Below are 25,396 nucleotides of genomic sequence, written 5' to 3' on the forward strand. Positions count from 1 at the left end.
ACCGTGTAGTATGCTGAGGTATGAATATCCCACAATCTACTCATTCATTCGGACGTTTGCAGCCCCCCACCCCTACTCAAGACTTCCCCCCGCATCTCACTGACTGGAACTGCCTCCCAGGCCCATTCCTAAACCCATCACTGGCCAGGGAAGGGGTACATTTTCCCCACAAGCCTACAAAGTTGCTCCCCTGCGGGCCTTTCCCTGAACACACTGGGGATGTTTATAGGGCATTTGCTCATGCTGTTCCCTCACCTGAAATGCCCTTCCTGATTTTTCTATCTGGAAAAGACCTGTTTCAAAGTCACCTCCAAAAGCCCTCTTCTACCCGCAGGCTGGGTGGGGTCTCCTCTGGGTGCCTCCGGCCTCTGAGATCCCACAGCGTCTGGGACCCCACCTGTTTTTGTGGCCTCGGTGGGGGCAGGGCCAGTCAGTCCTTGATCAGCTTCCCCAGTACCCGGGCCAGACTGATGGGAAAAGCTGTGGGGGGCAAGGCTGGCTCACTCGTCATCCCATCTTGGCCAGAGCCCTGCAGATCGGACCGCCCGCGCTGGGCTTGCAGTCACTCACGAGCAGGACCAGGGTTCAGCAGAGCACAACTGGCCAGCTGGGAGATGAGGCCTCCAGCCTGGTGGGCCTGGGGTGGCCACGTCCACCAGGGCTGGACGTGACCTCTGGGCACAGCCTCAATATAGGACTGGGGCCGAAAGGCACCCATTTGACGGGGAAGCAAACGAAGGCTTAGAGAGGGGGCGTGGCTTGCCCAAGGTCATCAGGGGCAGAGCCTCAGCTCCTGTCCTTCCTCCGAGGCCTGGGCCTAGGGCCCACTTCAGGCCTTCTCAGACTTGGAGACGACATGAATCACTGGGGGATCTGGACTTGTACTTCTAACCAGCTCCCTGGTGACCCTGCTGCGGCTGCTGGTCGGTAAACCCCACGTGGTGCTGCAAAGCTGTCACTGGCCGGCCGGACTAGATTCTGGCCTCCCTTTCCCTTCAGGAAGGGTGCAGTGCTGGGGGGGGTGTGGGTGGTGAGGCCCCAACCTTCACAACCCGCCCTGCCCCCGCCATCCTGGACACCAGAGCTGCGGGAACATTTTATTAAGTTAAGAAGGCTCATGGAGCAGGAGAGGAGCCTTCATGGCGCGGCTCCAGCGTTTCCACGTCCAGCACCCCCTCGGAGGAGGAGGAGGTGAGGCCTTAGGGACAGCTGCCGGCTCCCTCTGTCCGTCTGTCCCTCTGTCCAGAGTCCCAAGGTGTGGTCGCCTCAGGGCAGGAAGTAGTTAGTGGGAGGTAGGGAAGGAAGAGGGTGGCTGGCTCCCCGCCTCTCCCACCAGAGTCCACCCTGCCCCGGCCGCTGCTGGGCCTCTGCTAGACCCCTGGGGCAGGGCCACGGGCCCAGAAGCCCGAGCAGGGGGCTAGGGCCAGAGGGGGAGCCCGTGATGGAGGCACATGGCCACCAGGAATTGCTTTCTTCAAAGTATAAAGTGTTTTTGGGAAAAAAAAAAAGGGGGGGGAGAAAATCTATATAAAAATCTCTTCACATATAAAATCCTGAAGAAGGTGCAAGGTAAGACCCAGTGCGAGGGGCGCGCTCAGATACGCAGAGTGTGTGTGTGTGCATACGTGTGTGTGTGCATGTGTGTGTGTGCGTGCGTGTGTGTGTGTCTGTGTGTGGTGGGTATGAGTGCACGTGCGGCCCACAGAGGGTGGGGAGAAAGCTTGGCTTCTGACTTCCATCCAGCAGGAAGGAGGGCGACTGACTGGCCCCCTCAGGCCGGGGGACAGTCTGCCGCGGGGCTGGGCCACCAGGACCTGGAAGACAAGAGTCGGGGAGCTGCGCGCTTAGGCCAGGCAAGGGTGGCCCGGAAGGCTGGGCCAGACCTGCGCCTGCTCCTCCGGGCTTCTCTCCACATAGCCTGGCCCCCAGGGTGGCCTCTCCCGACTGCCTCAGGCAGTCCCCAAGGATCGGTCCGAAAGCAGCAGCCCCCGGCGGATGGGGCGTTAGGAGAGGCAGCATCGGAACGCTCTGAAGCCTGGGAAATCAAAGACTAAGTCGGGGGGCCAAGCTCCACCCGGGATGTCAGAGGCGTGAAACTCGGGGGAAGGAATGCTGTCACTGATCAGTGACCCGCGCCATGCCGCCAGCTCAGAAGGTGGGGCAGGCACGCTGGACCTGCAAGGGCACGGGGGGTCCTGATGAGGGGTGTGGGCTCATCAGCCTGCAGGTGGGGCGCGGCGTTAAGTGCCTGCTGTCACGGGGGGTCACGTGGCAATCATCGGGCCCTGAACTGCGCCCCCCACCTCTGAAGACACACGCTCAGGTTTACAAAGCAGCCTCTGGCTGAGTCTGACCCACTGACAGCCCCCCACCCCATGTGGCTAGTGTCGCTGTCCCCGTTTACAGAAAGGGAAACAGAAGCCATGAGAAGGGAACGTCCCGGGTGAGGTGGCACCGTGAGTCGGGTGTGGGCGAGCCTTGAGCTCACCTCCCCAGGCCCAGTGCCCCACCAGGCCTCAGCCCTGCTCGGCCCTGCCCACCCCGTGGCTCTCACCTCTACTCAGCCAGGCTGTTGCGCATGGCTTCCTTCTCCTGCAGGGCAGCCACGGCGAGACGCAGGTGCTCCTTCAGCTGCTCGATCTCCTGCTCTGACCGGGTCTTGATGTGGTTCAGCTCCACATACACATCCTGATACTTCCCCGAGGTGAATCGCTTGTCCTGGGAGGGCGCAGGAGAGCCGTGAGGGCATGGAGGCCCCCTTCCTGGCCCTGCCAACCCGGCTCATGCCCATCATGCTCCCTGTTGGCCGGCACAAAGCCACCAGGCCCCTCCATGGCCTAGTGGCCTGTCCTTCCCGGTGGCCCCTCGGCATCCCCGGGCCTAGGTGCACCCTCCCAGCATGGCCCAGTGATGGCTTCCAGCATCGTTTTTGTCCCTCGAGACAGGAGCTAAGGCTCAGGGAGGGGAAGCTTTTGTCTAAGACCACTTGGCAGTGAGTGGCCAGGGCACGAACCAGGTCAGCCTGGCCCCGGGCTGGGGCCCCTTCTGTGAGTCTGACTCACACATCTTCACGGAGCCACCAACACACGGGGGTGCCAAACACACAGGGACATGGCACGGGGCAGGCCGCAGACTCACAACCCTGGGCCCAAATCCTGGCCCTCCCCACCGCCAGCCACATGGCTCACTCCTCATTGGAACGCGGGCGCCCCTTCACGGGGCCTCGGGCCTTTTTTGTTCACAGCTGTCTCCCCAGCACCGAGCACAGTGCCCAGCATGCAGCAGGTGCTCAATAAGTATTTGCTGACTAAATAAAGCAAGTGTGGCCGTGGGCAAGTCACTCACCCTCTCTTAGCCTCAGTGTCTTTGTCTGTAAATAGGGACAAGGACACCTACGAGGGAGAGATGCGAGGAGAGCCATGAACGAGGAGGTGAGGAGGGTGGCTGGCACAGAGCGGGTGCTCATGGGATGGGGCACTGAGGCGCGTCCAGAGGCTCCCTGGCCACAAGCTCCGAGTCAGACCCTACCTTCTGCAGCATCTGCAGCTCATCCCGGAGACACTGCACCTCCTTCTTCAGGTACTGGAGCTCATTCTCCTTCACTCGAAGCAACACCTAGGGTCACGGGTGCCGGGCTGACCCAGGGCCACAGAACCGTGGAGGCCGGCTTCTCTCTGCTTCAGGCCCCCGGACTGCAACTCCCAACCTGCACCAAGACCCACCACACCCCAGGGCCAGGCTCCTCCAGGAAGCCCTGGTTTCTTCTGGCTCTCTCACCTCTGTCCACACAGTGAGTGCGTGTCTCATGACCACATCTGCTGTTGTCCCAACACAGCACCCGGCCCTCAACGTGAGGGCAAAGAGGGTGACCTCCAGGGAGCCAGAGAGTGCGGGCCTCCCTACGAAATACCTCATGACCCCCTCCCCAAAGTCTGAGCTGCAGGGCTTGCTATTCTGACTTGACCAAATTAGAGATAGGTTCGGCCAGGCCTGGGGAGGCTTAAAAGCTTCGACTCTGGAGCCAGACTGCCAGGTTCAAACCCCAGCTCCTGCGCTGACTAGCCGCGAGACCTCAGGCAAGGTACCTGACCTCCCTGCGTCTCAGTGTCCTCATCTGTAAACAGCGACAGTAAACAATATCTACCTCGTAGGATTGTCACGAGGATTCAACAAGTTAACTTACAGACATTCCAGACACAGAGTAAAGCCGTATACAAATTTTCATAAAATAAAATCAAGTAAAATAGAATAAAATAAAATAAAATACTAGGGGATCGGGGATCACACACATTTTCTCACTCCAACTTTCCCCAGTAAGGGGGATGCTAGCCTCCTTTTACCAAGGAGCTCCTGGGGCTCAGAATGGTGGGGTGACTTGCCATGGTCACCCAGCAGCTAGGTGGTAGGCCCCTGATGGGAGGGCTGGTCTCTGGCGGTAGGGCTTTGTCCCAGGTGCCCATCCCAGCTGCGCTGGCTTCTCCCCCTCTGGGGCCCGGCCCCACCGAGCGGTGCCATTCCCTGCCGCAGGGCACACCCAGCCCATCGGGGTGCAGAGCAGCAGCCAGGCTGCCTGGCACCGGGGTGGGGGGGTTGGGGGGGTGGGCGCTCACCTCCAGCTCACAGGAGCTCCGCTGGCTGCCGCGCCCACAGCCGTCACCCATGCCCTGCGAGGCAATGAAGCCACGCAGCCGGTCGATCTCCTCTGACAGGCGGGTGTGCAGCTCCTGGGAGGCCCGGGACGGTCAGCGCGCAGACGAAGGACCGCTGCGCCCGGGGCCCCCGCCCCCGCCCCGGGCCGGGCTCACCTGGTTGTGGCGCAGCAGCTCCTGGCCCTCCTGCTGGCAGCGCCGCAGCGTGTGTTCCCGCTCCTCGGCCTGCCGCGTCAGGGAGCCGATCTCCAGGCACTTCTGCGAGTACTGCTCGGACAGCACCTGCAGCTCCCGCTTCAGCGCCGCCACGTCTGACCTGTCCGGGGTAGGGGCGGGCAGGGATGGCAGGGGGCTCGGCTCGGGGGAGGCTCAAAGCAGCTCAGGACTCCAGGTTCCTGCTCTGGTTGTGCCTTCAGCCCACTGGGGGGGCTGTGAACTGGTGACAGCCTCTTAGGGCTGCGGGTGACGCCTCGATGAAGTGGGGGTTAAGCCTCCAAGGCCTCTAGAGCCCTAACGGTCCAGAGCTGTCCTCTGCGGTGGGGACACCTACTGGCCAAGGGTGGTACTGCAGCCCAGCTCTAGGGGACACGAACCAGAGGCCGCAGAGGCTGAGACCAGCTGGACAAGAAGGGGCCTAAAGGACTATCTATGTGGACTGGCATGGGGGTCTGGCTGAGGGCCCCCTGCCTCTGTCCCCTGTGCCCGGTGACTGGGTCGGGAGTCTCAGCTGGGGACAAAGTGTTGTATCCTCTGCCAAGGGACCTCAGCACAGGTTCCTGCCTCATGAACACCAGGGTGGGCAGCCCCTCGCTCAGAATGAGGCCCAGCCCACAGACCCCAGAGTCCAGGTGCCATCTTACTGGTGCTGCTTGCGAAGGCCATCAGGGCCCTGTGGGAGACTCCGTGTCTTGCTCAGTTCCCGGCTCAGCTCCTCCTGGTAGGCCTTCTTCATGGCTTCGATGGCTAGAAGCAGGGCAGAGGCATGAGGGGAGCTTGGGGGGGGGTCAGCAGCAGTAGGCTCCACCTCCCCCAAGACCCCACATGCACCACGCAGACAGAAGCTAAGAGCTTCTGGACTGCCCTGGAAAGATGTCCCAAAAGTTAGGTGACGCAAGCTGGTCTCTGACAACATGTATGGTGCGATCCCACTCACGGAAACTGGACCAGGCTGTCTCAGGAACTGCATGGCTTTAGGGAAGTTGCTCGACCTCTCTGAGCCTATCAAGGGAGGATACCAATCCCTGTCTGCTGGGGTAGGACAGTGCTCGGCAGACACCTCAGGACCTGACCTCTTGTCAGTGACATCCAGGTGGGACCCCACACAGCCCACCACCCCTGCAGAGCCTGGACGGTTCCTTCACAAGGCCAAGCTCCCTGGCCCAGCCCGCTGATCGTACCCAGTGCAGGGACTGCAGCTGGTACAAATCTGTGCGACTTTTCACAGGGGAGTTAACCCCTCTGTGCCTCGGGTCCCTTGTTGGAAAGCAGGGAGAACAGCACCTTCTCTTGCGGGTTATTGGAAGACCTGTGTAGAGCATTTGGAGCAATGCCTGGCCCAGAGTAGATGTGCAGAGAGATTCCGCTGGCTTATCTTCCAGACTGTGAGCAACCGAGGACCAAGTGTTTTCACACTCACACAGGGTGGTTGGGAGGATTAAACAAGCCGTCGTCCATAATCTTATCCATAATTCTAAAATCCAAAGGCTCAGAACACTGGAATCTTTTCATAACTTTCGGTGGCAATCCCTGACCTGAACAGATGCAAGGCTATCTGCGGTCAGTCATAGCCCACTTAAGCGTAACTCTGAGAAGTTTCACCGTGAAAGTCTCAGTGCTATATTTCAGGGAAGAGCCCAGACTCTGCTGGGAAGGGTATCTAATAGGTGTACTAGGTTATCTTCCTAAAATGCAGGACACACCGGCTCCAGGGTTTGGGATGAGGGGCCATAGGCTTGCGTGCGTGAAGCATGTGACACAGCGCTGGCAGGTGGGAAGTTCTAGATCAAGTGACTTCTCTCATCATTCCTATGATTCTGTAAACCCCATGGGAGTGCTTAGGACGTGCCAGGCCCACACGGGAGCTGCGCAGGGAACACAGGGAGGGAGGGAGATGTCGAACATCTCGGGCGTTCCTGTTTCTGGCTTGGGTGAGCAGAGGGTGGGCTTCAGGGACCGGCTCTGCAGTCAGGGTGCTCTGAGCTCCAACTCCGGCTCTGTCATCTCCAAGCTGTGCCGTCTGGGACAAGTCACTAACCTCTCTGAGCCCCAGTTCCTCATCTATGAAATGGGGTCCCTCCATCGGGTACTACAAAGAGCTAAGGGTGCTTGTGTGGGGAACGGAGCTTAGCAACAGCTCACAGCTTTGCTCTGGCCCTCCCCAGGGTCTGGCCCTTCCCCCCACCAACCCCCGGTCCGCAGCTGAGCAGTCTCTACCCAGCAAACGGTGCACACGTGGGCATGGAGTTGGAGCTCAGTGCGTGCGTGTGTGCATGTGTGCATGCGTGCGCCTTGGGGTGAGATCCCCAGTGGCTGCAGGCCCCTGAGGGAGAGGAGTCACAACCCAGGAGGACATGGGGGTTGGGGGGGGCTTTTATTGCCTCGGTTTCCCCTTCTCATGTAGGAAGAGGCCAGTTCTGGGGACTCCACCCCCTCCTAGACCCCTTTCCCAAGTTTGGCACTGAGACCACCCCCTTATTTAAAGTCCTCCCCGATTTCAGAGAGGAGCTGCAGCGAGAGGCTCGTGGGGCCCGGGGTCCTCACCTGAGGCCGTGGCCGCCGTCTCCTCGGCCAGGAGCCACTCCTTCTCCTGCTGCAGCCGCTGCAGCTCGCGCTCGTGGTGCCTCTGCAACCCCTCCATCACCTGCTGGTGTGAGGACTCCATCTCGGCCAGGCTGCGCTCGCACGCTTCCTGCGGGCGGGAGGCCAGCTTCGTCCCGGGGCTGCCCCCGCTGCCCGGACGGTGGCCCTTCTCCAGCCCCAGGCGGTGAGCCTCAGGGGCAGGCCCGTCCCGGGCCGGCCATCTCCACCTCTCCTCCCTGGGGCCCCGTACCACCGACCACACCTGCCCCTGCTTCCCCGGTCCACAGACCTCACCCTGTCACTCTCCTGCTCCCAACCCTTTGGAGGCTCCTGTCCAGTGGGGTCAAGTCCCTGCTCCTGTGTCTGACCCTCGTGGCCTCAGGCTGGGCCTTTCCCCACCAAGGAACTCCAGTTAGGAGAAATAATTCATGGCATGGTCACAGCTCTGAGCTGTAGCTAAGGCTAAGCCCTCTGCCTGGAACGTTCTTCTGCAACTTTCTCTTCCAGGGTAACGAACTTGGCCTGCAGTCCAGCTTAATGTCCTCCCCGCTCTATCTCTATCCCTGCCTCCGAAGGCTCTGGCTCTGCCAGACTGTAAGTTCTCCAAAGAGAGGGAAGACCTGATCCAGCTCGGAGCCCCCCAGGGTCCGGACCAGAGCCTAACATCTGTCAGGTGCTGAGAAAGTGAGCTGAAATTGATGACATCACAAAATAGGGCCTGTAGGCAAGACTGGCAAGTGTTTCAAAGACTGATAATAGTCGTGCTTGGGAGAGTCAGTTGCGACAGGTGCATGGGGGGGCAGCTGGGCGTTGTCATCACATTTTTAGTAACCCCCCCGTTGACCCCACAGAAAGTCACATGTGTACAAAGACTCTGGGACAGGGATATTCCCTACAGTAAGGTTGGTAAGAGATGAAAACCGGAAACAACACCTAACAGGGGAGCCCTTAAATGATGGGATCAAGCCTTACAAAGGCCCCCAGGCAGCTGGTGAAGAACAGAGCTGCCCACGTGGACTGCCCTGGAAAGGTGTCCCAAAAGTTAGGTGACGCAAGCTGGTCTCTGACAACATGTATGGTGCAATCCCACTCACGGAAACAACACAGAGCCACGCATCCGAGTCCACGCATGTCAAACACAGCGAAGGGCATGGGAAGATGCAGTGGGGGGCAGAGTAGGGGCGCCCAGAGATGCCCACGTCGTACTCCCTAGAACCTCTGAATATGTTACCTTACATGGCAGAGGGACATTGAGGTTGCTAATCAGCTGACCCTAAAATAGGGAGACTATCCTGAATTATCCCCTGGGCGCAATGGAGTCACAGGGTCCTCAGATGTGGAAGCGGAGGCAAGAGCGCAGAGAGGGAGAAGTGGCCACAGAAGGTCAGTGATAGGGGCGCCTGGGTGGCTCAGTCGTTAAGCGTCTGCCTTCAGCTCAGGTCATGATCCCAGGGTCCTGGGATCGAACCCCACATCGGGCTCCCTGCTCCGTGGGAAGCCTGCTTCTCCCTCTCCCGCTCCCCCTCCTTGTGTTCCCTCTCTCGTTGTGTCTCTCTCTGTCAAATTAATAAATAAAACCTTAAAAAAAAGAAAAGGTCAGTAATAATTCACTGTGGGAAGCGAAGGGACCAGACTTTCCACTGCAGGCTTTGCAGACGAAGGATGGGGCCAGGAGCCCAGGAATGCAGGTGGCCTTAAGCCGCTGGAGAAGGCGAGGAGACAGGTCCCACCTGGAGCCCGTGGAAAGGATTTGAGCCCAGCGAGACCCCAGTTAAGCTGCTCCCCTTCAAATCCAGGAGATGATACACCCATGTTATCTAAGGTTGTGGTGATTTGTTCCAACAGCAACAGGAAACTCTAGGGATGTGCTCCAAGGGTGATCAAGGTGACGCCTGGGGCAGGGAGAGCAGGCAGGGGAAGAAGAGCTCATGTGTTTATTTCTAACCTTTTGATTAGAGTGAATTATTTTTGAAAATGTAAACATATTTTTTATGTAATTAAATTTAAGATCATGAAAAAGGAAAAGGGAAGAGCCCTGGAGGAAATTGAAGCAGGTAAGAGTATATCCCCCATGCCATTGGGCACCTCACGGTGTGGGGGGGACTGACCCCTACCTCTCCAGTAGCAGCACCAGGGGGCTACAAGGACCAGTCTGGGGGAAGGGCCAGATGTTTTGAGTCCCAGGTCCAGGTGTTCTGAGTGGGGGGCAGGTAATGTCTGTCCCTCTGCATCTGTCCTCGGTGTCCCTCCAGTCAGAACAATAGAACATGGCTTTGGAATTCCACACACCGGGTCCTAATCCTCGCTGTACCAGAATGAACTTGAACAAGCCTCTTCCCCACTCTGAGCCTCAGTGCCCTCTTCTATAAAGCAGGCCCGTAAGACCAACTCATGAGGGTCTCTAAGATAAGCCCACCTATAGAGATGGGAGCAACATAGGGTGTGGGGACTGCTGTCCTCACAGGACCAGATGAGGTAGGCAGACCTGGCAGCTAATAGGGGGTCCAGAGGCAGGGACCAGCCCATGAGGAAGGAGGGGCTCCTACAAGGCCAAGTGCTGCTTTCTCTGATCTGTCTTCGGGAGGGCCCAAGGTGTCCAGCTGCCACCTCTGACATGGACCAAAGCAGATCAAGAAATGCCTGTTACTCCCTCTGCAATAAGCTGGGGGGAGGCCAGAGGAGGCAATGGTGGCCCCGGCAGGTGAAGCCCCAGAGCCCCCAGCTGCTGTCCTATGTCGCAAGCCCCACAAGCTGAAAGAAGGGCTCCCAGCTGGACTAAGATACCAGGCTGGGGAATCCCTCCCCAGCTGTCACCTCTCTAGGGTCTGCTGACTCCCCAGCCACCTCCTCCTGGGCCAGAGAGGGACACAGATGGCTCAGCTCCTCTTCTCTGGCGCTCACCACCTCTGCGGCCCCTCCTCCACCCGTCTTCGGCTCTGTTTCCTTATCATTCCCTTCTCACCTCCACCCCCCCAATTCCATTTGCACCCCAGCCCATCCCGACCTAACAGGATGAAACGCCAACAGCCCTTCGTGTGCCCAGTGGCCTCATGGGGACCAGGAAACCTGGACTGCAGACACAGGTCTGCCTCTAGCTTGAAGGTCTCACCTCCTCTCTATGCCTCAGTTTCCCCACCTGTAAGCTGAGCAATCAGAGCAGTGCTTTCAAACTTCACTTTAGTGGAATCTAATGCAGGTTCTAACAGTAAAACAGACAGATGAGGCTGCTCGGATACCAGATACCGATGGCTGTGAATGGAACCACCCAGAAAGGCAGCCCCTGGGGCATCCAAGGGCTGAGTACACTCTGAAGCCCTCTGGTGGGGGTCTCTGAAGGGTGTCCCAGCTGCCTCAGGCCCTGCTGTGGGGCCTCACCGAGCCTGAAGATGCCGCACCCACTCCTTCCTCTGGCCTCAAGGGAGCCTTGGACGACACTGGTCCCTCCCCGCTCCCCTCTCCATGTCAGGTGACCCCAAAGCTAGCCCCCCTCCCCCACCCAGGTCCCAACTCCCCCTGGCCCTGGTCTCCCTTCAGCTGACTGCTCCACACACCACTCACCCCATGGGGCTCCCTGGCCTTGCACAGCGGACCAGCCTCAGGGCCCCTGGGGGGCCCCGTCTTCCCTGGGCCCAGTCACCCAGTCCTCACCTCTCCTCCCTGCACACAGCTCCCCGCAGCTCTTGCTCCTCCAGCCCTTCCTAGGTCCTGACACCACCCTTGCCCCCTCCCAAGCCCCCCTGCATCCCAACACCACTTTCCTGATGTCACTGTCAGACCCCAAATCCCCTCAGGTCTGGGGAATGAGACCCCAACTCCTTGGCCTGCCGGAGGTCTCCACTGTAGACACCTACTGGCCCTCCACCTCCCGCCCCAGCCCGGGCCCCCACCCCAAAACTGGTGCTTTCCTGGGCGCCCCACACAGCCACCTCCAACCCTGAAGCTTCTTCTAGAAGGCCCCCGTGCCCAGAGCCTAGGATCCCAGCAGTCTCTTCTACTTCAGGCAATGGCGTGCTGACCGGAGGTGTGAGATGGCTGTTAAGCGCAGCCATTTAAAAAGTTAAATTATATAAACTTACAATTAACTACAGTGAAAACAAAGGTCATACTCAAAATTCATCACTTCCTAGTTATTTCACTGTATTTTATTATTGTCTATGCTCTTGAGGGTTTTTTTGTTTTTTGTTTTTAAAGATTTTATTTTTAAGTATTCTCTACACTCAGTGTGGGGCTGGAACTCATGACCCTGAGATCAAGAGTCGTGCGCTCCACCAACTGAGCCAGCCAGGCGCCCCTATGCTCTTGAGTTTATTTACGTCTTCTGTGTCTTGTCTGATGGAAACGCTCTATAATTCTGCGCAGCACATGTATCTTCCCAATTCGCTGTTCAGGGACATCAGCCATAGTGGGAGTATTTACACCATGGAAATTGGTAAACATTACAGATCAGGGCTTGATTTATTGTATTGTTGATTGTCTGGACTTAAGCAAGGGATGAGAAAACACTAATAATGCAGATTAAACTTCCAAGTGCCAAATTTATGACCATCACACTGTAACTAGAACACAGACCTGGAGAAAATATTCTAAATAGAATATTCTCAAAAGAAAACTATTATCCAATTTGGCCAAGAAGTTACTCGGGACGTTGACCTAGTAAAGTTCTGACGTATGTCTTCTCGTTTTACTCATTAACATGAACAAAACTGTCAACCAACATTTATGTTAGAACAATCCTCGTCTGCCAGTTGGCTGAGGATACAAGCATTCGGAAAAACCAGTGAAAGTATTCTGAGAAAAGTCAATTAGCTATAGATGGAATTCACAAGAAAAGCAATATATTTTGTATTTGTACACTGTGTCCTAAACCTCCTTTGTATCAGCAAAATTGATCAGTAATTATCAGTAAAATTAATCAGTAACATACGTTAGCCTGTATGTACTTAACATACACACGTATTTTTCTGTCAAACCGTTTCCAGACAAGGCCAAACGTCCCCAGAGGAACAAAATCAGCCCTAGCTGAGAACCACTGTCCCGGGCAGGCCCAGCGTCCCACATCCTGCGGGCCACCTGCTGCAGGGCCTTGGCCTGGCAGGCATGGGTGGGATTTCCCTGTGCTGAGGCAGTGACCCTGGGGGCCTGCCCGCTGGGGGCCCCACTCCCCACTGGCTCTCCTTCCCCAGGTGGTGTGGGAGAAGGGGTCCAAGTAGAGTGTCCCAGGGGGGCTCACACACAGGCTCTGCAGTCAGCCGGAACCGAACTCAAATCCCACCTCTGACATCTGCAGCTCAGTTGACCTTGGGCAAGTCCCATAACCTCTCAGAGCTCAGTGGCTTGTCTGTAAAATGGGCACAGTGACCATGGCTACCTGCGGGGCACATTCGATGAGACGATGCAGATCAAATGCCTCACACGGGTTCTGCGACACTCCCAGAACATCAGCGGTTCTCTGAAACCTTGGCAACCAGAAGCCTGCCCGCAGCCCCCACCAAACAGCCCCTTGGCCTCACCTGCGAGATGTAGCCCGGGGGGACGTGGCTGTCCTCCTGGGACCTGGGTGCACCCTGAGGAGCCTCTCCCTGAAGACGCCATGCCTCCAGCTGAGCACGAAGAGACTGGACCTACAAGGGGATTTGGGGGGGGGGGGGGGTCAGGGGGAACCTGGAAGCCGGGAAGGGGGTGCTGGGAGGCAGTGAGGAGCTTTGGGTTTGAGCAGGGGAAGCAGCCTGTGGTGGAAATGCAGGCAAAGGGGACATTCCAGCTATTTCCTGGATGGCCAGGTCAGTGACCCAGGAGAACTTTGTCCCAGGGAAGACTAAACAGGTTTGGGAGCAGGACACTGTGGTCACAGACACTGATTACATTACGTAGTAGGTGGTCTCTGAGCCTCAGTTTCCCATCAGTACAACTGCGACGAGGTCTACCCTCTGGACCATGAGACTGCTCAGAGGATTACGTGAGCCAGTACAGGGAAACAAGGCCAGGATGAGGTATACAGAAGATGCTGAATAAGTGGTCTCTCCCTCCTCCTCCCTTCTCTGTGGTCGCTGAGGACAAAACTGAGAAGGAAAAAAAATGCCCCAAAACAAGAAACACCAAGGTCCAGGAAAGAAGATTCCAGTTCCTAAGAGTCTGAGGTACCAGACAGTGAATCAGGGGTGAGCTCCCCGTCACTGTAGGTATGCCAGATGAACGCCGCAGTGTGACTGCAGGCACAGGAGGGGCGCTGGCGGGGGGAGGGGGCTCCCGGAGGCCAGCGGTGATGCCTACCTCCTTCTCCAGGGCCTCGTGGCTGTCACCCGGAGGCCCCCGGCGCTCCCCGCGGCTTTGGTTGAGCAGGGCGGTGAGAGGCACCCGCTTATTCTCCCGCAGGGGCAGCTTCTCCAGCTCCTGCCACTTCTTCTCAATCTCCTCACTGAGCCGGCTCTGCTGGTCCTCCGTCAGCGGGGCACCCAGGCCCCGGCGCGGCCCCTCGCCAGCCGCAGTCTCCGGGGGCCGGCTGTCCGTGGCCTCAAACCACCTGCGTCGCTCCTCGGAGCGCTGGGCCAGGTCCCGCTCGAGCTCCTCCTGCTTGGCCGGGCGGTCGAGGGTGCGGGCCGGGCCGCGGACCCGCTGCGGGGAGCCCTGCGTCAGCGGGGAGAGCTCCACGTAGTCCAGGGACGGCCGCTGCCCATCCGCCTTCCTCGGGCTGCCCCGACCGATGACCTCCGAGCCCCCCCGCTGCTCCCCGGCCTTCAGGGAGCCCTTCTGGGTGCTGCAGCCGTGCAGTGTGTTCTCCTTGTTGCAGTCCGAGAGCCTAGGGTGCCAGCAGAGCCTCGTCAGGCGGGAGGGAGTGAAGAGTCAAGCACTTCTGGAGCGCCACCCCTGGGCCGGGGCCCGGGGCCAGACCCCCATCTAGAGGTTCGGACTAGAGCTTCATCATTAATAGACCCTGAGAAGCATCCCAGGGCCCACGCTGAGCAGCAGAGGCACCAGCAGAGCTGGGTTCCCGCTTTGGCCCCCAGGGACCTCATCTGTAACATGGGCCAACAATGCCTCTCACAGGACGAATGCGAGGACCAGGTGAGTGAAAGTGTGCAAAGCAAACAGAGCCCTTGGCCAATGGTGATCAAAGCGTTATTCCCAGCAGTGTGGTTTAAGACAAGGTCCGGGGCTCAAGGGGCTCACAGTGGGATAGGAAAGATGAGGTGACCAGTGACCTCTGGGTCCTCCCCTTCCTCCATTAGTAATAGCTGGGTACATCGTTGGCCGGCCAAAAACGACACCCCCCCAGCATCCCTTGCAGCTGTGTGGCCATGTGACTGCATTCCTCCGCCCAAGGGTGTGAGAGGTGGTTCCCTTTAAAGGACCGGGCATGCCCTGGCCCGGGTCCTGGCAGGGACTCCATGAGAACAGAGCCAGACACAAAGGTGTGAGTTGTGGGCCGCAGAGCTGCCCCGCCAGGTCTGGATCACACACCTCTGGATTGTTCTGGAGAGAGAAAGCAAGCTCTCCCTTATTTATGCCACTGTGTCTGGGGCTTCTTTGTTAGAGCGGCTGAGCCTACAGACTAACTGGAAGCCCAGCTGCAGAGTGCTCCGGAGTCCACAGAGCGCTTCCACGCACAGCCCTCCCACGAAGCAGAAGTCATGCTCGGCATGACAGATGAGGAATCTGACACTCAGACAAGAAAGTCACTGGCCTGAGGGTGAACAGCCAAGGTACGGCCAAGTAGGGGGGCTCATGCTTAGGCCTCCCAGTACCACACGCCGTTCCTGCTGTCCAGCAGCTGCGATTCTCAGCCCCCACCGTGGGCGGCAAGGGTTTATACTGTGGGGGGCTCTGCCAGCAACTCACTCAGTCCTCCTCCCCTCCACGCACGGCGACCTCCAGCGGGGTGAGCTCCTCATCCAGACTACCTAACCACACCCTCTCCCCAACTCAGGCTCAGACACAGCTCCCACGGCTCGGAGATAATCAGCCACTAGCGGGGGCCTCTGACTCACTGGCATCTTCTCCGAAGAGTCAAGATCCCTCCTCCCCCTTTCAGGATGTGGGGGACTATAAAGGAATGGCAGTCAAACCACAGGTCCTCAAAGTATTTTCGGGTGAGTGCCAAGAATGCTCCTTGCCCTCTCTCCATTTTGTTGATGGAGAAACTGAGGCCCCGGAGGTACAGCCACAGGGCCCTCAGCTGGGTGCCAGAACCCCACTCAGGGACGCAGGGGTAGGTGCCTCCCTCAAGGTCCCAGTCCAGCTTGGCACATACTTGGTGACATCCGGGGCAGAGGTGGGTCGCACGGTCTTCCTCAGAGCCTCGATCCAGTTTCGCCGGATACCCGAGGTCATGGCCGACAAGGTGTAGATAGCATCCTTGGTCTGCAAGTCCACCCCACGGGTAGGTTGCCACACGGCCAGCTCCGCCCCCAGCCCGCTCCCTCGCCACTGTGCACCCCAGGGAGGGTGGCCCTTTCCCCCCAAGTAGGGAACCTAAGGTCCTGCGCCTAGGGATGAATGGAGGGTGCCAAAGCTCCCCTCCACCAGCTGGCTCTGAGATCTCCCCAACATTCCACCCTCCCTCCCCCACTAATGATCTCTGGGGCCTCCCCAGATAGGCCAGGTGTCGACGGCTCTAAGGACAGGGTCTCCAGGTCAATGAGTGACAGGAGCCAGTCACGAAGCCCATCACCGCCCCCCCACCCAGCCCCGATGCCACCCCAGCTGCACGGCAGCTCACATGGATCTGGAAGCCGTAGTTTCGCTGCACCGCATACTCGGTGACGTCCGTACAGGAACGCAGGTCGATCTCGCCATCCAGCTCGTCGGCCTGCCACAGGAAAGCCCACGATGGTCCACACCTTCCACTTCCCCGCTGGGCGCCCCCGGTCCCCTTCCAGGGCCCCCAGCACCTGATGGGGACAGGGAGCGTTCCCACTTGGTCTCACCTCCTCGGCGGTGGAGTCCCTGTAGTACTTAAGGCTTGAATCTGTCAGCACAAACCAATGCTTCTTCCACTGTGAAGGAGAGGTGGCAGTGAGCGAGGGGAGGGGGGCTGCGGTGAGGGCGGAGCGAAAGGGGGGTGTGTGCACCGTTCTGCAGCCGTCCTGGGTGCTGCCAGGTCAACGGTAGGGCCCCAGCACCCTCTTCCACACCGCTGGTGGCCTGTGGGGGCAGGGGACAGAGCAGAGGCAGAAGCTCCAGATCTGAAGCCTGGCCCCTCCAGGGGCAGCATCTGTGAAATGGGTTGACTTCTCAGTGCCTACACCTTCCCTTTCCTTCTGGGAGCCCTTCTCTCATGTGTTGACAGTCCCGTAGCCCTCTTGACCCTCTCCATCGGGATCACCAAGGCTCCTACTAGTAACCCCCTCCAGTACAGACCAGGAAGGGGTTGTGACCTGTGTAAAGTCATTTGCCTAGCAAGTCAGGGAGCAGAACTTTGCACGTCTTTTCCCCCAGGGCCCTCTGGATCACCTCAGTAGCCAAGGACAAGGGACCCAGAGTGGACTGGAAGGTGGCCTGGGGGTGATGTCTGAGCGCTGGTCCTATTGCTCCTTGAGCTAGGTGCTGGTTACACATGTGTTCAGCTTGTGAGAACGTTCTCCGCACATTTATGATTTGGGCCCCTTTCTGCAGCACCTCTCTGCTCCAGCTGGGGTTAGGTCGGCAGGCCACAGAGGGGAGGGCAGGGGTGCCAGAACAGCTTGATATTAAATATGCCAAGCTCAGCCCACCTCTGGGCTTCTGGCCATTCACTGGAATGCCAGTCAAGGTCCACCCACTCCCAGGGTCAGCACATGCCACCCAGTCCTCAGCCCTCCTGGGGCTCTCCCACATCACCAAACTCTATTCACTTTATTCTAAATACTTAGTTTTCTTTCCTCAAGAAGATGGCAAGTTTTCAAGGATGTGGCAGAATGACACTTGCGACTTCTTTCCACATGGCCTCCCCTAAGAAATAGGGCTTAGCATCCAAGAGACCTAGGTTATAATTATTTTATCCCTTGCTAGCTGTGTGTCTTCGATCGGGTATCTCGACCTCTCTGAGCTTCATTTTTCTGACTTGTCAAGTAGGGCTGATAAGAAGTCCCTAAGCCTTCTTGGGAGGTTAGAAGGGTCTATCCCTGCCTTGTATGTTTCTCGTGGCACTTAGCATAGGGTCAAGCACTAGGTTACTGGGGATCGTCCTAAGAGTGGCCCGGGTTGCCACTCGGGACCTCAACTGTCCCTCTACAAAGCAGGGCAGGGCTTCTGTGCCAAATGGTCTCTTTGGCCCTTGCAGCCTAATCTATGATGGCTGAGACAGGAGCCAGATGGAGTTCCATGGCCTTAGGCAGCCCAAGTTCTAGGCCTGGGTCTACCGAAGGGGCTACTAGGCCCAAAGAGATGGAAGCTCTGTGGGCCTGTCCCCTGCCTGTGTGCACCAAGGGGCTGGGCTGGCTGAACTCCCAGGGCCCTTCCAGTGTGGACATTCCAAAACCCTGCGAAAGAAGATGAGTAGCGGCCAGTTCTGGGTGGGGCCCATCATCTCTGCCCTCCAGAGACCCTGGGTGGGGAGGCTGGGAAGGGTCACTGGCAGGGTTCCAGGCCTTGTGTGAGCCTGGAGCGCAGCCACCAGAGGACCAGCGACCAGGCAGCAGGAACGGAAGGCTGTGGGCTGGAGGGAATAAAACATGTGGGTAGGAAACACAATGAGATTCCCTTTGGCTCTGAGCCCTCCCCAGCATGCAGGCTGCACGCAGACCTGAGCCACGGACGCATGCAGGACAGAGCGGGGAGCCGTCCCCTCCCAGGCTGAGCAGGCAGGAAGCCAGCTCCAGCTCCCAGACTCCAGCCAGCCTGGCAGCTGAATGGGCAGAGAGGCCACTGTCCCTCCTGGTTCTAAGGATGGACACATTAGAGAAAGGGAAGGGTTATTAGCTGAGCTCTGGCAGGGACCCTACACGGCTCAGCCTCTCCGACCCTGCTGTCCACCCTGGAAAGAATCGTCATGATCCATCATGCCTATTCCATAGGTGTGGTTCCTGAGGCCAGAGGAAGCTGTGGCTCGACTGTGGAGCCCCAGGCTGGTGAGACTTCAAAGCCAATGCTCTGAGGCCCACTTCGGGGGCGCGGGAGAGGTTCCTGCATGGCTGAGTCTTTGGGAATCTGTAATGTCTCAGGCCAGCTGATCTCTCTGAGCCCTCCCACCCCAGACCCTCAGACCCAGCCAGCATCATCAAGAGGCAAGAGGGCCGAGGGGCTCTCGGTGACACGAGGGGATGGGGTGTAGGGCGTGAGGGGCTAGGAGGCCTCTACTCCTGCTGCCCTACATGCCTACAGACTGTTCCAGCAGCCTGAGATGACTGTAGCCTCTGCCTTTCCACCCCCACAGCCCAAGGCCCACTGCGACGGCACAAGAAACGCCCGCACTCAGGGTGCCCACTCTGGGCCCACCTGGGTCTCCTCCACTCAGAGGCCAGGCTCTCCAGAAGCCTAGACAAGCCGTGTTAGCAGCTCAGCCTGCTGGGCTGCCCCCAGGGACCTGCTGGGGTGCTGAAGCTGCCCAGGCCAACCCGTCCCCTCTTGTTAGAGCCCTCCTACCTCTCCAGGCTTGTCCAAGATTGACATCCATCCCTTCTTGAAGTTGAGCAGATCGGGCTGTGGGAAGATGAGGAGGCAGGTGATTTAGGCCTGGTGGAGAGCCAACCAGGACTGCACCCATCCTGCCCCCGAGTCCTGTGAGACTGGGTTTCTGGGGAGCCAGGAGAGGGGGGCTGAGGGCCCAGGTAACCCCCAAATGAAGGCAGCCTCCCCAGCCACTGAGGCAGCCTTGGCCCCTTTCCCCAACAATCTCTGAGAGCCAAGAGGGTAGGCAGGGTGACTGGCACATCCACCATAGATGTCCAGGCTCCCCTCCCACCAGCCTACCTCCTCACCGAAGAGTGGGAGAGAGGGGCCAGAAGGGCTCTGCCTATAGAGATCCCAGAGAGCTCTGAGAACAGCTTGAACCAGCAGGGCTGAGCAAACTGTCCCGTTCCTCTCACTGACAAGGCCAGGAGGCCCACCAGGAAAACGCCCTAATGCCCCCGCTCATCCCCCACTCACTGATCCTCCTGTGTTCCAACCAGCCCTGCCCTTTCCTTGCTTCCTGGAGACCCTGAAAGATGGAGCCAGGCCCAGGCTGGGGTCAGAGATCCTCTGGTGCCCTCCAGATCTCTGGAAGGGCCAGGAAGATGGGACCTCAGTCCTGGCAAGCCCTACCTGCCGGGTGCTGCTCAGGGGGGCGCGGGCCCGGGGTCTGGGGGCTCCCAGCTGCAGCATGTTCCACAGAGGCCTGTGAGCTAGGTACCACACACCACCACCCCCTCCCCGGGCCTAGATGAAGCAGCTACTCATCTGGGCATTTTCTCTGGCCATGCCCATCTGGTGGGCTCCAGCCCCCAGACCCTCCCAGCCCACGGGCAGACTTCTCTCTCATCTAAGTCCTGGTCCCCTCAGCACAGTGTCAGCTTCTGCCCACTGGCAGGGAGGAGAGCGGGGCGGGCCGGGCTGCGGGCAGGGAGGAGGCTGCCACCTGTTGCCATGGCCCTGAGCCCACCTATCAGCGCCGCATCAGGGCCGCATCACAGCCTCACCAGGCCAAGGTGTCTGGTTGCGTGGAAGGAGCCTACGGCATGGCTCAGTGGGGTGGGCAGCAGAGACAGCAGCTGGAGACCGGAGCCACCAGAGCTGGCCACCTCCCCTGACCTGCCTTCCTCCCCATTCTCCTCTTCTGCAGGTGGGGGAAGTGGCCTAAGAGGGGCTTGGGCCAGCAGCCTGGACATCCAGAGCCATCCAGGGCCCAGGCTGTGGGGCCAGAGCCCCTGGATTTCAGCAGGCCAGCAGCCCCACCCCTGCATGGAGGCCCCTCCCTGCATACCTGTCTGAGGGAGGGGACCCAGGCTCTGCTCAGAGCTGGGAAACCCTGGGGCTGTTTCTGCTGTCTCTCTCCATTCGTCCTTACCCTGCTCCCCACAAGTGCCAGAGGCTGCTTAGGGTGGTCCCAAGCTAAGACTGAAGACCGGCAGCTATGCCTGGGGCCACCAAATCACCTGGGTGACCTCCATTCAGACAGGGACCTCCAGTGACCCCAAGGCCAGGCACAATGTGACTAGGCCTCAGCAAAAACCTGCTGAATAAATATTACCCTCCTTTACCTTCCTGGTCTAAATTCCTGTGCTTTGGGGGCCGTCTCCACCCCCACCCCCTGGCCCTGAGAAGCCAGGCTATCCAGGATGGCCCACAGAGCTGGCATTGCTGTGCTGGTCTGGGGGAAAGCTCCTGGGAAGGTACGAGTGGACAACCCAGCCCACCAAACTGGGCCAGGGCTGGGAGATCAGCTATAGGCTTCCAGGGGTGAGCAAGGGCTCCCCAACTAGAATGAAAGGCTGGGACCCCAAGGGCTGCCTGGAAAGCAGAGGGTGGGGTGGAGGTAGTGCGGCGGGGGAGGACATCACATCCCCTCCCTGAGCCCTGGCTGCCTACTGTGGCAAATGATGGGGGGATGGGTTCTGCCCTCCCCCAAGCTTTGTGAGAGGGCTGAACGAGCTACACATGGAGAAGCTCAGTGACCCTCTGGAAGCTGGTACAAACATGCTGCACGCCATGTCGGGTGCTAGATGGCACACTGACCTTAGGGGGAGGAGGCTGCCAATGTGAGATTTTAAATCCGCTGACAGGGAAGGTCCTGCAGTAACCTGGGAACCCCTGTTCAGGGTCAAAAGGTCTGCTAGCTTAAACCTCTCATGCTGTACCTTCCCACATGGCCTCTAGGGCCCAGCCACCCTTCCTCCACCTGAGGAAGCTCACCTGCCCTTTGTCCCTCCAGGAGTACTGACCAGCTCTCTCCTCCTTTTGGTCACGGCCACGGCCACGGCCACAGGTCAGCACTGCCTCCCACCTGCCTAGACCACCGACACAGCCCCCTCTAAGCACATGCTTGGCAGGTGGACCCCCTCAAAAAGGCCTAGTATCACAAGTCTGCTTCAAACCTCCAGGGATGGCTCCAGGGGGCTTCAAAACAAGGTCCAGCTGCCTGACGGCACAAAAGCCTCAGCTCAGCCTTCCAGCCTGGCCTCCCCCTTGCATAGGGAACCCCATTTTTATATCATCACCACATATGCTCTCTGATCCTCAACACATCAGGACTCCAGGCGCTCCACACCAGCCCATGTCCTCTGCTTAAATACTAGGCTTCCTCCTCCACCGGGGACCAGGCAAACCCCTAACTCATGCCTCAAGACCCAGCTTAATTGCCACCTCCGAGGCCCCTTTCCCAGTACACACCACACCCCAGCCAGCCACCTTCCCACAGCCTCTGGGGCATTTGTGATGATCTTGAAGCCATTCACTTATCCCTCACAGGCTAGAGTAAAAGCAACTCACTCTTAGGGACATGTGCTGTTCACCCTCCAGGACCAAGGGGCTAAGGGAATGTTTGTTGAAAAACATTTTTTTTTTTTTTTTTAAAGCACCAGGCACTGTTTTAGGCCAGGAAATCAGCTGCGAAGGGGAGATGTGGCCCCTGCCCTGGTGGAACTCAGGAAACAGACAGACAGTAAACAAGTGGACAGGTATATAATTTGATGCCAGGCAGTGGCTAGGGCAGGAGGCTCCAAGGGCAGGGCTACACCGGGCTAAGGCTAAAGGAGGTAGAGCAGATCTGGACTCCAGGCCCAGCTTCCCGAAGCCTTTAAACATTTACCCATTCACAGCAGCTTTACCACTTGTTCCCTCCAGATATGAGCTCAGGGCTGGGGTCAGGAGAGAGGAAAAGGGTGTGAAGAAGACACAGGAGGGACACCAGGCTGGGGCAGGCTCAGGCATGAAGGCAGCCACAATGAACCCAGCAAACACTGTCAGTGGTGATCATGAGCCTCCTCTCTGCTCCAAAACCTTTCTTGGCTCCCCAGTGCCCCCGACCAAAGTCCAAACTGCTCCTCCTGGCCTTCGAGGCCCTCCTTTCCAGGCCCTCTTTCTATCTTCTCACCCTTCCCCAAACATGACCAGGGTGTGTGTATCTACACTGTTCCTTCCCACTAGTCCATTTCCACCTGACCAAGTCCTCCAATAAGAGGAGGGTGTCTTCCTTTGGAAGCCCCCAGCCACCACAGGGATATGCTGTCCCTCCTCCAAATGCCCCCACAGGCTGCTTGGAGCAGCCTTACCCTTGTTCACCATGCGCTTCCTCAAGAGAGGCAACAGTGTACATTTCTTATCTAGCCCCAGAGAGAAAGCTGGGGCAGATCTTGCTACAAATACTGGCTCAGCCAGGGCCCAGCTATGTCACCTGGGGCATGTTACTTCCCCTCTCTACACCTCAGTGTTCTCATCTGTTAGATGGGAAGTTATAATCAACCTTAAAGGATCAACTCTGGTAATGTGAAAGCGCCCAGTTCAGGATCTGGCAGGCACCCAGTAGGCAATGCAACCACCCTCCCCGGGGCCTGGGGGCCGGGGAGCATGGGGTGGGTAGCCAGGACACTGACTCAGCTCCTCCCCTCACATCCCTCTCCGCTCACTGACCAAAGGGAGGCTGCTGACGACAGGAAGAGCCAGCAGGGAGGTGGCAGGATGTGCGGAGGCCGAGGAAGTCCAAGCAGCGGCCAGGTCATCACACTCACAGAGGCAGGGACCCTTCGGGCCAACCCCCAGCAGCCCAGCCCACTTCTTGCCAGGGTCTCCACGGATGTGCGCATGCGCAGACACACCCTGCTCAATTCCATCACCCCACCCCCCTAGGCTGTCAGAGCCTCCCTAAGGCGCCAGCCAGAAACCAAAAGCAGCCCCGCCCCTCCCTTCCAGAACATCATGGTCAAGGGGCCAGACTGACCTGGAAAGAGGCTACTCCTTCCTTTACATTCAGGGTAACCTAGGGCAACTCACCACCACTCCTTCCCCAGGCCTCAGTTTATCCAACTGTGAAATGGGAATAATGGTGAACTCGGCTGTGGAGCCCAATATGATCATTAAGGCACAGGTATTGATGTGACTTGGGCAGTGTTCATTCCCAAGAGAAAGACAAATCTCTGCCATCGTGTCCCCCACCTCATTCGTGGGCTTGCCCACCCAAGGCCTCAGCGCCGCTGCGAAGCGGGAAGCCCGACAGAACACGGCATCGCTCCGCTTCAGAAATCCCAGGACGGGCTCCCGGACAGGGTGCGACGGGACGGCCCCTTCTCACCCACACAACCTCGGGCTAGCTAGCCCACGCGGGTAGGCAGCCCTCCCAGGACTGGCTCTGGGCGACCCATTCGAGCCGGGGAGCGCCTCTCCAGCCCCAGGCGACACCCCAGACCAGGCCCATCCCCGTTCCTCCCACTACCCGGAGCCCTGGGAGTCCCTACGGGTCCAGCAGTTTGGGAATCAGGTCAGGTCTTCACCAAGGGGGCTGGAGGAGAGGTGGGAAAGGGCCATCCGAAATCGTCCGTGACTGGTCCCACAGAAGTTGCGGAGGGGCGGGGGGGAAGGGGCTGCCCAGGACAGGGAGTTCTCATTTCCTCGGGGTCGCTCTGGCTCCCGGCCCGGAAAGGTGAGGAGGAGGCTGGGGGAAGTTGAGGCAGGATGGCCGGCCTGTGCCTCTGGGGTCGCCCTGTCTTCCGGCCGAGACCTCCACTCTCCGCCGGGAAGTGAAGGGGGTGCCCAGGAGGGGAGCGGCTCGGCTCTGGCTCAGGCCGTCGCTCTCCTCCCGGCCTGGCGCGCAGAGGGGCTGCCCCGGGGGGGGGGCACTCACCGTCATGGCGGCGCCCCGGGGCGGCGGGAGCAGGAGGCAGGAAGGTGGAAAGGGCTCTCGGACCGGGCTCAGCAGCGCGGGAATCCCGCCGCCGCCGCCGCCCCTCTCGGCCGCCCGCCGCCGCTCCTCCGGCCCTTCCCTTCCCCGGCGCTGCCCCGGCCCCTTCCATCCGCCCATAAAACTTTTTTTTTTTTTCAAACTTCCTGGGAGGACCCGGGAGGGCCAATGGGCGGCGGGGAAGCCGGGACAAACAGCGGCGGGGGCCGCGGGCGGACCAATGGGAGCGCGGGCCGGGCCGGGGGCGGGGCCTGCCGCGACGGGACGGGCGCGCGAGGGCGGGCGGGGCGGGCGGGGCGGGCGGATGGGGGCGGAGGGAATCGAGGGTCGGGCTTCGGCCGCCGGCGCGCTGGGAGGAAGGACCCAGTGTGCAGGTGACTCGGTCGGGCCCCGGCGCGGGAGTGTAGGGCGGGGGCGGCCGGGTGTGGCACCTAGTCGCCCTGCTATGGCTCCCGCGAGCCGCCGGACGGAGCGGTGAGTCCACTAAGGGCTCGGCGCGTCGGTTGACTGAGACGTGGGCAGTGCACCCAGTACTAACAATTCAGCGGGTCCCACTCGCCGAGCCCCGCTCGTTACCTGTGTAACCTAATTTCGGCCTCACCACAGACCTGACGGGGAGGTGTCCCTGTCCCCATTTTACTAATGAGAAAACAGGCTCAGAGAGGTGAGTCGACTTGCCCAAGGTCACAGTAAGAAGGGACGGGATTCCGAGCACGTAATCTAAGCCCAAAGCGAGTTCTGGAATGGTAGGGCATTCCCCAAATGGCTCCTGCTCACAAGCCGGTCTTTCTCGGCTTAAGAACCCCATTTTGGGATCTTGGGTGTTTCTCACATTCCCAGCACTTGGCAGGTTGTAAGAGGCCTTTTGCCTGCAGCTCATCTGAGCCTCGCAGCAGAGGAGGGACTTTGGTGGAGTGTGTTGAAAATGCAGTGGTAGCTTGTGTGTCATTGTGATTCAAACCCTGTGTTACCTTAAGCACGGTACTCAACCTCTCTGGGCCTCAACTTCACCCTCTGTAAAAGAGGATAATGCTCTTATCTCCTGATGTTCCTGTAAGGATTAAGTGTTAATTTAAGTAAAGCACCTAGAACCCCTTTATCCCTAGTTAGCTAGCACTGGGCGGGGGGGGGGGGGGGGGTGCAGGGGAGCTTGGAATAATTG

At 59.0% G+C, this 25,396-nt stretch overlaps 1 protein-coding gene across 2 annotated transcripts; it reads right to left on the reverse strand.

Moving 5' to 3' along the window:
* Positions 1-1,084: 1,084 nt before the first annotated feature.
* On the reverse strand, positions 1,085-24,354 carry LOC110577927 (TRIO and F-actin binding protein). Of its 2 annotated transcripts, XM_044915809.1 has the most exons (15): positions 24,178-24,354; positions 19,008-19,064; position 16,963; positions 16,373-16,479; positions 16,165-16,254; positions 15,697-15,806; positions 13,719-14,244; positions 12,959-13,069; positions 7,410-7,557; positions 5,510-5,612; positions 4,806-4,965; positions 4,611-4,724; positions 3,529-3,615; positions 2,555-2,718; positions 1,085-1,814 (listed from the first exon to the last, which is right to left on the reverse strand). In XM_044915809.1, exons 1-14 carry the CDS (start codon positions 24,352-24,354, stop codon positions 2,557-2,559), a joined length of 1,953 nt encoding a protein of 650 aa, XP_044771744.1. In that variant the 3' UTR covers positions 1,085-1,814; positions 2,555-2,556. The 2 variants fall into 2 exon arrangements, with proteins under 2 accessions (XP_044771744.1, XP_044771745.1); XM_044915810.1 differs by lacking the exons at positions 1,085-1,814; positions 2,555-2,718; positions 3,529-3,615; ... (2 more) ...; positions 5,510-5,612; positions 7,410-7,557 and adding an exon at positions 12,775-12,816.
* Positions 24,355-25,396: the final 1,042 nt, after the last annotated feature.

The sequence above is a fragment of the Neomonachus schauinslandi genome, chromosome 5 (genome assembly GCF_002201575.2).
Source record: "Neomonachus schauinslandi chromosome 5, ASM220157v2, whole genome shotgun sequence".
NCBI classification, from domain to species: domain Eukaryota; kingdom Metazoa; phylum Chordata; class Mammalia; order Carnivora; family Phocidae; genus Neomonachus; species Neomonachus schauinslandi.